This window comes from Grus americana, chromosome 3 (assembly GCF_028858705.1).
Source record: "Grus americana isolate bGruAme1 chromosome 3, bGruAme1.mat, whole genome shotgun sequence".
In the NCBI taxonomy this organism is placed as follows: domain Eukaryota; kingdom Metazoa; phylum Chordata; class Aves; order Gruiformes; family Gruidae; genus Grus; species Grus americana.
The window spans coordinates 111,963,194-111,976,923 of NC_072854.1; the positions used below are offsets into that span (position 1 = coordinate 111,963,194).

General features: G+C 53.4%; 1 protein-coding gene and 1 pseudogene across 1 annotated transcript; both read right to left on the reverse strand.

Moving 5' to 3' along the window:
- Window positions 1-2,849: 2,849 nt before the first annotated feature.
- LOC129204573 (outer dense fiber protein 3-like) lies at window positions 2,850-5,271 on the reverse strand. The gene is made up of 6 exons (XM_054820798.1): window positions 5,040-5,271; window positions 4,470-4,670; window positions 4,147-4,248; window positions 3,680-3,801; window positions 3,094-3,234; window positions 2,850-2,942 (listed from the first exon to the last, which is right to left on the reverse strand). The coding sequence occupies exons 1-6, from the start codon at window positions 5,269-5,271 to the stop codon at window positions 2,850-2,852; spliced, it is 891 nt and encodes a 296-aa protein (XP_054676773.1).
- Window positions 5,272-11,878: 6,607 nt separating this feature from the next.
- Window positions 11,879-13,730, reverse strand: part of LOC129204574 (outer dense fiber protein 3-like) — a 5,571-nt pseudogene continuing 3,719 nt past the window's right edge.

Sequence of the window (13,730 nt, forward strand, 5' to 3'; positions counted from 1 at the left end):
TGTTGTAAGGGATAACAAAAAATGCTTTTACAAATACATTAACAACAAAAAGAGAGCTGAGGAGACTCTCCGTCCTTTATTGGATGCAGAGGGGAACACAGCCACCAAGGATGAGGAAAAGGCTGAGGTACTTAATGCCTTCTCTGCCTCAGTCTTTAATAGTCAGACCAGTTGTCCCCAGGGCATTCAGCCCCCTGAGCTGGAAGACAGGGACGGAGAGCTGAAGGAAGGCCCGTGGATGTTATCTACCTGGACTTTAGTAAAGCCTTCCATACTGTCTCCCACAGCATTCTCTTAGAGAGGCTGGCAGCTCATGGCATAGACAGGTGCACTCTTCGCTAGGTAAAAAAAAAAAAATAGCTGGAAGGCCGAGCCCAGAGAGTTGGGGTGAGCGGAGTTAAATCCAGTTGGCAGCCACTCACAAGCGGTGTTCCCCAGGACTCAGTCTTGGGGCCAAACTTAATATCTTTATCGATGATCTAGACGAGGGGATTGAATGCACCCTCAGTAAGTTTGCAGATGACACCAAACTGGGTGGGAGTGTTGATCTGCTTGAGGGTAGGAAGGCTCTGTAGAGGGATCTGGACAGGCTGGATCGATGGGCCGAGGCCAACTGTATGAAGTTTAACCAGGCAAGTGCCAGGTCCTGGACTTTCGTCACAACAACCCCATGCAACGCTAGAGGCTTGGGGAAGAGTGGCTGGAAAGCTGCCTAGCAGAAAAGGACCTGGGTGTGCTGGTTGACATCTGGCTGAACGTGAGCCAGCAGTGTGCTCAGGTGGCCAAGAAGGGCAACAGCATCCTGGCTTGTATCAGCAATAGTGTGGCCAGCAGGAGTAGGGAAGTGATTGTGCCCCTGTACTCGGCTCTGGGGAGGCTGCACCTCAAATACTGTGTTCAGTTTTGGGCCCCTCACTACAAGAAGGACATTGAGGTGCTGGAGCATGTCCAGAGAAGGGCAATGAAGCTGGTCAAGGGACTGGAGCACAAGTCTTATGAGGAGCGGCTGAGGGAACTGGGGTTATTTAGCCTGGAGAAGAGGAGGCTGAGTGGAGACTTTATTGCTCTCTACAACTACCTGAAAGGAGGTTGTAGCCGGGTGGGTGTTGGTCTCTTCTCCCAGGTAACTAGCAAAAGGACAAGAGGAAATGGTCTTAAGTTGGATCAAGGGGGGATTTAGATTAGATATTAGGAAACATTTCTTCACCAAAAGAGTGGTCAGGCATTGGAACAGGCTGCCAGAGAGGTGGTGGAGTGACCATCCCTGAAGGTGTTCAAAAAACCTGTAGACGTGGCACTTGGGACATGGTTTAGTAGACATGGTGGTTTTGGGTCGACGTTTGGTCTTGATGATCTTAGAGATCTTGTACAACCTTAATATTCTATGATTCACTGCTCTGTCAAGCTTCCTGATAACACCCCAAGTGGTAACGGGATCGTGCAGGAGGGGGTTTCTCTTGCTCTCCTGGAGACAGTAAGGCGGAACAGACACATCATCGGCCTCGAATCCTAGTCGAGCAAGGCTGAAAAGGAGCCCCGAAGCAAGCACTCTGTGGCTGGCTGCGCTATTCACGAGAGGCTTGGGGAGTTCACGCCAACATACCTAGACCATCACATCCAGTCACCAAGTCTTCCCATTGCACTCACAAGCCACGTCTCAGTATATGCAAGAAGCAGAAGCTCCCATTTTTCTTTCTAGGTACATATATCATTCCAGCCTGGCCCATATCCCTCTTTTTAAGAGATTTGGTGGCACACAGAGCTGAGATTGATGGTCCGCTTAAGCGTGCAGCCAGCACCAGTCTCTATTACTGAAATGAGCTGATGAGAAAAGTTGAAGAAGCCCCCTCATGTTCCACAGTATCTCCCAAACAGCCAAACCTCTCTCACCAAGAGAAAATGTGTTGGCCCTTCCTCTTCTCCCTGTAGAGAAGTGTCACCAGGTTGCAACTTGCCAGTTAGGCTCCCCTTGGAGATAACAGCCAATTACAAATGGAAAGTGTGCCGGGGAACTTCAAATTCCAGCCCTGATACATGGCACAAGTTAAAGGCAATCTCACATCACCAGCAGGAAACATTTGTTCTTTGATGTGACCCTCGGTGTACAGGCAGACTAATAATGGGAAAAGGTAGATGGGCAGGTAGGGCAGCAGCAAAAAACTTCCTCTGCCTTCAGTATCTCCAGGTTTCTGTGACTTCCCGGTGGTAGAAACCTGAAAGAATTGCACAGTGCCGTAGGCCGCGAGGGCTGGGGAAGATGGGGTTGTTTCCTCCTTGCAGCTGTGCAAAGGGCTGAAGTCTGCCAACACCTCTGTCAGGCCAGGGCGCGTCTCCTGGCAGGTTGCTGAGAAGAGCAAAGGTCTGTTCCCCAAGGCCTGACGGACTCTGCCATCCATCACAGCCGAGATGCTGGTGCACGCTGTTGGGTGTAATCGTTGGTCCCTCCCATTTTGAATGGACTGTGAAGAAGTACAATAAAGCTCACGCTATCTTCTGGAAGAATTGAGCTCTTCCCGTCTCACACAACAAAGCTGTCGTTTGCAGCTCAGTCCTTGGGGGTCCCCCCCCGTGCCTGTGGGACGCTTGGCTATGGGGGCAGAGCATGTGGGGAAGGGCTGGACTGCTTTCACGGGGCAGTGTTTAGCTCCGTTCAGGTGAAAGAGTGCTGTCAGAACTCTCTGCCTGGCTTACGCTGCTGATCTCGGTGCTCTGCCCTCGTCCTCGTCTTGCCATGTCTTGGTTGAGGCGTAGACGTGAAATGGAGAGAGGTGATTGTCCTCACTCATGCACAGCCCCTCTTCCCACAGATGAAGGCAAACAGGCCAGATCTTTGGGGGTACGTTGTTTTATTAGAGTTCTATCAAAGATATTAGAGGAGTGGTGTAGAGGGAATGACGGAGTCCAAAAGTGGGAGCAGGTGCCTGGGGCCTGGTCAGCGTCACCTGGAAGGAGAAAAGTGAGAAGAAAAACAGGTGACCGTGGTGCCTTGTTTTTGAAAAGGCGGTCTTGAGTTCTCAGAAGCCCTGTCAGCAGGGGGAGATGCTTAAGGGCTGGTTGTTGACAAGCAGAGGAGGAGAGGGCAGGCTGCCTTACCTTTCCCAGGCAGTAGTCTGCTGGCCCTGGCTTCACTGTTTTCTCGCCTCCAAGTCCACTTTTGGTTCCCATTGTGTACATGGGAGCCTTCTTTTTGTAGATGTCCAGTTCCACTTTGGGGAATGCAGCAGGACCTGGCGTCTGTAAGAGAGGCGGGGAGGTTGCTGGGTACAAAAGGCAGGTGCCGATTCTTGCCAAGTGCCCACAGGGGCTGCGCGAGTTGAGCTGGCTGGCCAGAGAAGTGGTGTGAGGGGCGCGGAGCGATGGGAACAAGGGCACCTCCTGTTTCCCTGCAGAGAGGCAGATTTCCCCGAGGAGGAGGGAGGTTCCCATCAGTGCCGATGAGCTTTGCCCCACCAGAACTGTTAGTGCTGGAAAACGAGGCACCGCAGGTGTCAACAGAGCATCCCCTCTCCCACTGTTAACAGCAGGAGAGCCAGGGGACCCCGTGGCTTCTCGGGTTTTGCCGCTGGCGCATAGAAGCGTGCGTTACGAGAGGCTGCAGCAGGCGCTGGAGTCCTTCTGCCCCGAGGAGAGAAGCTGAGCTTCAGCTGCTGACGTGAGAGAGCAGAGACGCATAGCTCACCTTGGAGAGGTCTTCAGCAAAGCCATTGTGCTTACTCCTCCCTTTCATGGAGTAGCACGGGCTGGCGTGGGTGTAGGCTGTGTTGGGTCCCACCAGCCGAGGCAGGGTGTAGGTGCCAGGACCTGGAAGGGCAATGGGAAGAGAGCGCGTGTGAGTCCTGCAGGGAGAGGAGCGGTACCAGAGCGGGAGAGAAGCAGCCTGCCAAGCCTGCTACAAGGAGCAGGAAGGATGCCTCGCCCCTCCTCCCAATGCCTCCGTCTTCTGTCGCATGCAGCGTGTGTTGGCAGCTCCAAGCCTGAGTTGCCAGTCCTTCTGTGGGGTGGGAGAAGCTGGTGCTCTGGGACACCAAGCAAGCTTGTCCTGCTGTGCAGGCTTTTCCCTAGGCCTGTTGAAAAAGCCGCTCGGCACATTTTCCCTGGAGGGCACGCAGGCTGCAAGTGTTTGCGTATTTGCCCGAGTTCCCTCACCTGGAGATTGGTTGGTTTTGAGAGCCTTGTGCCGGAAGGCCATGGACTGCACCGGCGCGCACTGGTAGAGGTGTTTGTCGGCCTTGTCGGTGGAGTAGTCGCCTAGGGCAGAGGAGAAGCAGAGAAAAGCAGTGAAGCTGGGCTCTTTTCCTCAAGCCAAAGGGGAAAGGTCAGGAGGAGGCGCTCAGCCTTGTTCGCTTTCCGTCTGGAAACCTCTGAAGCCTCTTCAGGGTGCAAGCTGACGTTTTGTACGCCAGTAGCACAGGGCAAAAGGAAGGCGCGCTTGTCTTGCCTGAAGGAAGTGCTAGAGAAATGGTACTCACTTGGTCCAGGGGTGATCTCTGTCTTCACCTTGGGAAGTCCGCAAATGTGCTGTGCTGGAGCCGTGTGCTTCCCATGCCTGGTGATGGAGGGCTGGACATAGTACCGAGGACCCGGAGACGAGCTGTCTGTCATGGGTGGTTTGGCCCCTCGCAATGTGTATGCAGGGGCTTTGGTTTTGGTGGGATTGTGAGCCAGGTATCCTAGGAAGAAAAGCTTGTGAAAGGACACCTGCCTGCAACGGCATATTTAAAGCTAGTTTCTAAGAAGTGGAGTGGCTGGAGTTGCTGGCCTGAAGAAATTCCCTTCCTGTGCGACTTTTTCCTCCAAGCGTGATGCCAGCAGGCCAACACGGTGGTACAATGACTTCCAGCAAGAACGACGTAGGCATTGTGCAATTCATCAGAATACCGCCAAAATGCTGTTGTTATGAAGTATTGCACCCCAAAACAGTTGCTCAGCTAACTTGGCATGAGAGCATGGAGGCCTGGAGCAAAGGGGAATGGAGCTGTGGCTGCTTGTCCCCTGGAGGTAGTGGGTGTGGTGCACCCCCCTTGCGATGGTGGTTTTACCTGTTGTCCCAGGGATTGAGTATTTGGGTCCCGGGCTGGTGAACTGCGCCAGGATGGGACCTCGTGGGCGATGAGGTCTCCAGGTGCCCACGTAGGCTCCGTCCGTGTTGGAGGTGGCTACAAAGCCTACGGCAAGAGCAGAAGAGTTACCGAAGGGCTTCCCTGACAGAGGCCCGGTGCGAAACCTCCCTGGGAGGAGCAGCAGTGCTTCACCTTTCTCGGCCTTGGCCATCGGACTTGGAGTGGATGAACTACTTGACTGCTGCAGCTCTCGGTCGCGGAGCGCGGCGAGGGTGAGCAGGCAACCTCTCGGTCAGGAGAGGTTCTGGTGCCTGCTGCCAGGTGGCCTTGGGGACATGCCTTGGCTTGTCACGGAAGTGCACTGTGACCTCATACAGGCTCCTGGCATGTGTCAGATGTGACATTTGTGTCCTAGGACTGATTGAGAGCTGGGGAAGTCCAGCTTGCAGGGCCAGACCTTCATGACGTGTGCACGGCAGAAACACGCAACGAGGGAAAAACTGATGGCGTTCACGCGTTTAATCTAGCAGCCTTACGTTCTTCTACTGTTGGGCTCACGTAATAATAAGAATGTGCATTTGAACACCTGGAATTTCTATTTCGCCTCTTATTTTCCGCATGTGTCTTAATCTACATTTTTTTTTTCCTGGCAAGGGCAACGTGGGCCTGGTGTTAGTAAGCAGAATTTGCTGCCGGGGGCTCTCGCTTAGCAAGGTGTGGCAATACCTCTGTGGTGCCGCTTTAGGGAGTTTGTCCTTGGAAACAGAGGCAAGAGAGGCCTTTCCCAATGTGCAGAAGAAATTGTGCAGACTCGTGTGTACTTTCTAGGTTATGCAAGAAAAGCTAGTTACCATGTTTGAGGCATGACAGAAGCCATCACGCAGCACCAAAACCATCACATTCTGGCACAAGATAAATGTGCTTCCCCTGTACTTCCCAACCCTATTGGCTATAGGAGAAAGTAGGAGGCTTAGGGTGGTGGGATAAGCGTCCTGCAGTGCCCAACTCATCCTAGTACGCCCTGCCTCTGCCCGCAGCTGGCTCACGTACAGGTGAGCTGCTGGGCTTTCATTTTACAGGGTGGTTGACTCTGAATGTCAAAAGTTGTCCTGGAGACTTCCTCACCTGAAATGCCATCCTTTCTCCTTTCTGAGCCTCCTCAGAGGTTACTTCTGAAAATCTGGCATGATTTTTAAACAATTGTCTTTTCTGCTCTTGTGACTGCTGCCACCCGCAAACGCAAAAGCAGAGGGAGAGAGAGAGGGTTCCCAAGCCAGTACCCCCAGGGGCAGAAAAAGGGAGCTAGTGCCGAGAGGCAGCTCTGTCTCAGCGTGGGCGGGGATGAGGGCGAAGGCGGCAGTTTAAAACCCCGTGTACCCGCCCTTTCAGCAAAGCCACTGAGGCGAAGGGCTCTGGAGCGGGGGATTGCCATGAGGGCCCCTTCCTAAAGCGGCAAAACTGCACAGGCAAAAGCACAGGGAGAGAGAGGGTTCCCCGGAGCAGAAGAGAGGGAGCTCCTGATGAGAGGCAGCTCTGACTCGGCGGGGACAAAAGCGAAGGCAGCCAAACCCGCTCGCATACAAGAGCAGTCCCCAGGGAGCGCAAGCGGCCAGGAGCATGGCGAATGATGGGGGGGCAGGCAGGATGTGGCGCGGCAGTTTGCGAGGCAGTTTGCGCAGGCTGGGTGTGTGGGTAGGGCACGGTACTCATCCTGGTTCTAAAGGGCAGCTCACCTGGTGGTCATCCCCCTCCCAGGAGAGGACGGGCTATGGTTTCCACTTGCCTGAAAGCCATTGACAGAAGGAATATGGCAACCCACATGGAGTTCCCATGCAAACATACAGCTGTCCAGGTCTCTGGCTGCAGGGAGTGCGTGAGCCTGTCACTGGGACCGGAGGGCAGCAGTGACAACAGCCGGTTTTGGTGTGACCAGGTGGATGATCTGTTCAGCCTGGTGGCAGAGCTGAAAGAGGAAGTGGAAAGATTAAGGGGTATCGGGGAGTATGAGAGGGAGATAGATTGGTGGAGCCACACCCTATCATCCCTGAGGCCAAGGCAGCCGATGGGTGCTCCACAAGAAGCAGAGGATCCCCTACCCTCTTGCCACCAAGTAGAAGGAGAGGACCTTAGAGACAAGGGGGAATGGAAACAGGTCCCTGCTTGGGGTAGCAGGCGAATCCCCTCCCAGCCTCCCTCACTCTCCCAGTTTCCCTTATACAACAGATATGGGGCTCTGGAACTGGAGGGCCAGGTAAATGAGAATGTAAGTGAAGGTCCATCTAGGGGGTTGCCTAGGGTGAGTCAGTCAACCCCTTGCCTTTTGACTGCCTCTGTTAAGAAAAAAAGGAGGGTAATTGTCATAGGCGAGTCCCTTCTGAGGGGAACAGAGGGCCCAATCTGCCAACTAGGCGCATCCCACAGGGAAGTCTGCTGCCCCCCTGGGGCCCGGATTAGAGACGTTACCGGGAAACTCCCTGGTCTGGTACAGCCCTCTGATTATTATCCGCTGTTGGTTATGCAGGTTGGCAGTGATGAGGTTGCAGAGAGAAGTCCAAAAGTGATGAAAAGGGACTTCAGGGCACTAGGACGATTAGTTGAAGGATCAGGAGCACAGGTAGTGTTTTCCTCAATCCCGTCAGTGGCAGGGAAGAATACTGAAAGGAACAGGAAAACTTAACTGATCAACATGTGGCTCAGAGGCTGGTGCCACCGGTGGGATTTTGGGGTTTTTTGATTATGGGGAGGTTTACATGGCACTGGGTCTGCTGGCGACTAATGGAGTCCAGCTATCTCAAAGAAGGAAAAGGATTCTCATGAGCTGGTGAGGCTCATCGAGAGGGCTTTAAACTAGGATCGAAGTGGGAAGGAAGTATAACCAGGCTCACTAGAGAGGAGCCTAGGGGTAGCATGCCAGTGTTGGGGGTGAAATTGAAAGCCCAGCTCAAGTGCATCCACACCAATGCACGCAGCATGGGCAACAAACAGGAGGAACTGGAAGCCATTGTGCAGCAGGATAGCTGTGACTTAGTTGCCATCACAGAAACGTGGTGGGACAAGTCTCATGACTGGAGTGCTGCCATGGATGGCCATAAGCTCTTCAGAAGGGATAGGCATGGAAGGAGAGGCGGTGAGGTGGCTCTGTATGTTAGGGAGTGTTTCGATTGTATAGAGCTCGACGATTGTGATAATAAGGTCGAGTGCTTATGGATAAGGATGAGAGGGAAGGCCAGCAATGCAGATATCCTGCTGGGAGTCTGTTACAGACCACCCAGCCAGGATGAAGAGGCAGATGAAGCATTCTACAAGCAGCTGGCAGAAGTCTCACAACCGCTAGTCCTTGTTCTTGTGGGGGACTTCAACTTACCAGACGTCTGCTGGAAATGCAACATAGCAGGGGAAACAGTCTAGGAGGTTCCTGGAGTGTGTGGAAGATAACTTCCTGACACAGCTGGTAAGCGAGCCTACCAGGGGAGATGTCTCGCTCAGCCTGCTCTTCACAAACAGAGAAGGACTGGTGGGAGATGTGGTGGTCGGAGGCCGTCTTGGGCTTAGCGACCATGAAGTGATAGAGTTTTTGATTCATGGTGAAGTAAGGAGGGGGATCAGCAAAACCACTAACACGGACTTCTGGAGGGCAGACTTTGGCCTGCTCAGGACACTGGTTAAGAGAGTCCCTTGGGAGACAGTCCTGAAGGGAAAAGGGGTTCAGGAAGGCTGGGCATTCTTTAAGAAGGAAGTCTTAAACGCACGGGAGCAAGCCGTCCCCACGTGCTGTAAGAAGAACCGGCAGGGAAGATGACCGACCTGGCTGAACATGGAACTTTGGCTGAGACTCAGGGGAAAAAAAAGGAGAGTCTACCACTCTTTGAAGAAGGGTCAGGCAACTCAAGAAGAATAGAGGGATCTTGTTAGGTCATGCAGAGATAAAATTAGAAAGGCAAAAGCCCAGCTAGAACTCAATCTGGCCACTGTTGTAAGGGATAACAAAAAATGCTTTTACAAATACATTAACAACAAAAAGAGAGCTGAGGAGACTCTCCGTCCTTTATTGGATGCAGAGGGGAACACAGCCACCAAGGATGAGGAAAAGGCTGAGGTACTTAATGCCTTCTCTGCCTCAGTCTTTAATAGTCAGACCAGCTGTCCCCAGGGCATTCAGCCCCCCTGAGCTGGAAGACAGGGACGGAGAGCTGAAGGAAGGCCCGTGGATGTTATCTACCTGGACTTTAGTAAAGCCTTCCATACTGTCTCCCACAGCATTCTCTTAGAGAGGCTGGCAGCTCATGGCATAGACAGGTGCACTCTTCGCTAGGTAAAAAAAAAAAAATAGCTGGAAGGCCGAGCCCAGAGAGTTGGGGTGAGCGGAGTTAAATCCAGTTGGCAGCCACTCACAAGCGGTGTTCCCCAGGACTCAGTCTTGGGGCCAAACTTAATATCTTTATCGATGATCTAGACGAGGGGATTGAATGCACCCTCAGTAAGTTTGCAGATGACACCAAACTGGGTGGGAGTGTTGATCTGCTTGAGGGTAGGAAGGCTCTGTAGAGGGATCTGGACAGGCTGGATCGATGGGCCGAGGCCAACTGTATGAAGTTTAACCAGGCAAGTGCCAGGTCCTGGACTTTCGTCACAACAACCCCATGCAACGCTAGAGGCTTGGGGAAGAGTGGCTGGAAAGCTGCCTAGCAGAAAAGGACCTGGGTGTGCTGGTTGACATCTGGCTGAACGTGAGCCAGCAGTGTGCTCAGGTGGCCCAGAAGGGCAACAGCATCCTGGCTTGTATCAGCAATAGTGTGGCCAGCAGGAGTAGGGAAGTGATTGTGCCCCTGTACTCGGCTCTGGGGAGGCTGCACCTCAAATACTGTGTTCAGTTTTGGGCCCCCTCACTACAAGAAGGACATTGAGGTGCTGGAGCATGTCCAGAGAAGGGCAATGAAGCTGGTCAAGGGACTGGAGCACAAGTCTTATGAGGAGCGGCTGAGGGAACTGGGGTTATTTAGCCTGGAGAAGAGGAGGCTGAGTGGAGACTTTATTGCTCTCTACAACTACCTGAAAGGAGGTTGTAGCCGGGTGGGTGTTGGTCTCTTCTCCCAGGTAACTAGCAAAAGGACAAGAGGAAATGGTCTTAAGTTGGATCAAGGGGGGATTTAGATTAGATATTAGGAAACATTTCTTCACCAAAAGAGTGGTCAGGCATTGGAACAGGCTGCCAGAGAGGTGGTGGAGTGACCATCCCTGAAGGTGTTCAAAAAACCTGTAGACGTGGCACTTGGGACATGGTTTAGTAGACATGGTGGTTTTGGGTCGACGTTTGGTCTTGATGATCTTAGAGATCTTGTACAACCTTAATATTCTATGATTCACTGCTCTGTCAAGCTTCCTGATAACACCCCAAGTGGTAACGGGATCGTGCAGGAGGGGGTTTCTCTTGCTCTCCTGGAGACAGTAAGGCGGAACAGACACATCATCGGCCTCGAATCCTAGTCGAGCAAGGCTGAAAAGGAGCCCCGAAGCAAGCACTCTGTGGCTGGCTGCGCTATTCACGAGAGGCTTGGGGAGTTCACGCCAACATACCTAGACCATCACATCCAGTCACCAAGTCTTCCCATTGCACTCACAAGCCACGTCTCAGTATATGCAAGAAGCAGAAGCTCCCATTTTTCTTTCTAGGTACATATATCATTCCAGCCTGGCCCATATCCCTCTTTTTAAGAGATTTGGTGGCACACAGAGCTGAGATTGATGGTCCGCTTAAGCGTGCAGCCAGCACCAGTCTCTATTACTGAAATGAGCTGATGAGAAAAGTTGAAGAAGCCCCCTCATGTTCCACAGTATCTCCCAAACAGCCAAACCTCTCTCACCAAGAGAAAATGCGTTGGCCCTTCCTCTTCTCCCTGTAGAGAAGTGTCACCAGGTTGCAACTTGCCAGTTAGGCTCCCCTTGGAGATAACAGCCAATTACAAATGGAAAGTGTGCGGGGAACTTCAAATTCCAGCCCTGATACATGGCACAAGTTAAAGGCAATCTCACATCACCAGCAGGAAACATTTGTTCTTTGATGTGACCCTCGGTGTACAGGCAGACTAATAATGGGAAAAGGTAGATGGGCAGGTAGGGCAGCAGCAAAAAACTTCCTCTGCCTTCAGTATCTCCAGGTTTCTGTGACTTCCCGGTGGTAGAAACCTGAAAGAATTGCACAGTGCCGTAGGCCGCGAGGGCTGGGGAAGATGGGGTTGTTTCCTCCTTGCAGCTGTGCAAAGGGCTGAAGTCTGCCAACACCTCTGTCAGGCCAGGGCGCGTCTCCTGGCAGGATGCTGAGAAGAGCAAAGGTCTGTTCCCCAAGGCCTGACGGACTCTGCCATCCATCACAGCCGAGATGCTGGTGCACGCTGTTGGGTGTAATCGTTGGTCCCTCCCATTTTGAATGGACTGTGAAGAAGTACAATAAAGCTCACGCTATCTTCTGGAAGAATTGAGCTCTTCCCGTCTCACACAACAAAGCTGTCGTTTGCAGCTCAGTCCTTGGGGGTCCCCCCCCGTGCCTGTGGGACGCTTGGCTATGGGGGGAGAGCATGTGGGGAAGGGCTGGACTGCTTTCACGGGGCAGTGTTTAGCTCCGTTCAGGTGAAAGAGTGCTGTCAGAATCTCTGCCTGGCTTACGCTGCTGATCTCGGTGCTCTGCCCTCGTCCTCGTCTTGCCATGTCTTGGTTGAGGCGTAGACGTGAAATGGAGAGAGGTGATTGTCCTCACTCATGCACAGCCCCTCTTCCCACAGATGAAGGCAAACAGGCCAGATCTTTGGGGGTACGTTGTTTTATTAGAGTTCTATCAAAGATATTAGAGGAGTGGTGTAGAGGGAATGACGGAGTCCAAAAGTGGGAGCAGGTGCCTGGGGCCTGGTCAGCGTCACCTGGAAGGAGAAAAGTGAGAAGAAAAAACAGGTGACCGTGGTGCCTTGTTTTTGAAAAGGCGGTCTTGAGTTCTCAGAAGCCCTGTCAGCAGGGGGAGATGCTTAAGGGCTGGTTGTTGACAAGCAGAGGAGGAGAGGGCAGGCTGCCTTACCTTTCCCAGGCAGTAGTCTGCTGGCCCTGGCTTCACTGTTTTCTCGCCTCCAAGTCCACTTTTGGTTCCCATTGTGTACATGGGAGCCTTCTTTTTGTAGATGTCCAGTTCCACTTTGGGGAACGCAGCAGGACCTGGCGTCTGTAAGAGAGGCGGGGAGGTTGCTGGGTACAAAAGGCAGGTGCCGATTCTTGCCAAGTGCCCACAGGGGCTGCGCGAGTTGAGCTGGCTGGCCAGAGAAGTGGTTGTGAGGGGCGCGGAGCGATGGGAACAAGGGCACCTCCTGTTTCCCTGCAGAGAGGCAGATTTCCCCGAGGAGGAGGGAGGTTCCCATCAGTGCCGATGAGCTTTGCCCCACCAGAACTGTTAGTGCTGGAAAACGAGGCACCGCAGGTGTCAACAGAGCATCCCCTCTCCCACTGTTAACAGCAGGAGAGCCAGGGGACCCCGTGGCTTCTCGGGTTTGCCGCTGGCGCATAGAAGCGTGCGTTACGAGAGGCTGCAGCAGGCGCTGGAGTCCTTCTGCCCCGAGGAGAGAAGCTGAGCTTCAGCTGCTGACGTGTAGAGAGAGCAGAGACGCATAGCTCACCTTGGAGAGGTCTTCAGCAAAGCCATTGTGCTTACTCCTCCCTTTCATGGAGTAGCACGGGCTGGCGTGGGTGTAGGCTGTGTTGGGTCCCACCCAGCCGAGGCAGGGTTTGTAGGTGCCAGGACCTGGAAGGGCAATGGGACAGAGAGCGCGTGTGAGTCCTGCAGGGAGGAGGAGCGGGTACCAGAGCGGGAGAGAAGCAGCCTGCCAAGCCTGCTACAAGGAGCAGGAAGGATGCCTCGCCCCTCCTCCCAATGCCTCCGTCTTCTGTCGCATGCAGCGTGTTGTGTTGCAGCTCCAAGCCTGAGTTGCCAGTCCTTCTGTGGGGTGGGAGAAGCTGGTGGCTTGGGGGACACCAAGCAAGCTTGTCCTGCTGTGCAGGCTTTTCCCTAGGCCTGTTGAAAAAGCCGCTCGGCACATTTTCCCTGGAGGGCACGCAGGCTGCAAAGTGTTTGCGTATTTGCCCGAGTTCCCTCACCTGGAGATTGGTTGGTTTTGAGAGCCTTGTGCCGAAGGCCATGGACTGCACCGGCGCGCACTGGTAGAGGTGTTTGTCGGCCTTGTCGGTGGGAGTAGTCGCCTAGGGCAGAGGAGAAGCAGAGAAAAGCAGTGAAGCTGGGTCTTTTCTCAAGCCAAAGGGAAAGGTCAGGAGGAGGCGCTCAGCCTTGTTCGCTTTCCGTCTGGAAACCTCTGAGCCTCTTCAGGGTGCAAGCTGACGTTTTGTACGCCGGTAGCACAGGCAAAAGGAAGGCGCGCTTGTCTTGCCTGAAGGAAGTGCTAGAGAAATGGTACTCACTTGGTCCAGGGTGATCTCTGTCTTCACCTTGGGAAGTCGCAAATGTGCTGTGCTGGAGCCGTGTGCTTCCCATGCCTGGTGATGGAGGGCTGGACATAGTACCGAGGACCCGGAGACGAGCTGTCTGTCATGGGTGGTTTGGCCCTCGCAATGTGTATGCAGGGGCTTTGGTTTTGGTGGGATTGTGAGCCAGGTATCTAGGAAGAAAAGCTTGTGAAAGGA

Bases quoted from the DNA above. Each gene is read 5' to 3' on its own strand.
- LOC129204573 (XM_054820798.1), bottom strand. From the start codon at position 5,271: ATGGCCAAGGCCGAGAAAGGTGAAGCACTGCTGCTCCTCCCAGGGAGG. The intron at 4,671-5,039 runs GTAAAACCACCA...TTTTCTTCCTAG, and splicing joins CTCAATCCCTGGGACAACAG to GATACCTGGCTCACAATCCC. The intron at 2,943-3,093 runs GTAAGGCAGCCT...TTCTCCTTCCAG, and splicing joins CAGACTACTGCCTGGGAAAG to GTGACGCTGACCAGGCCCCA.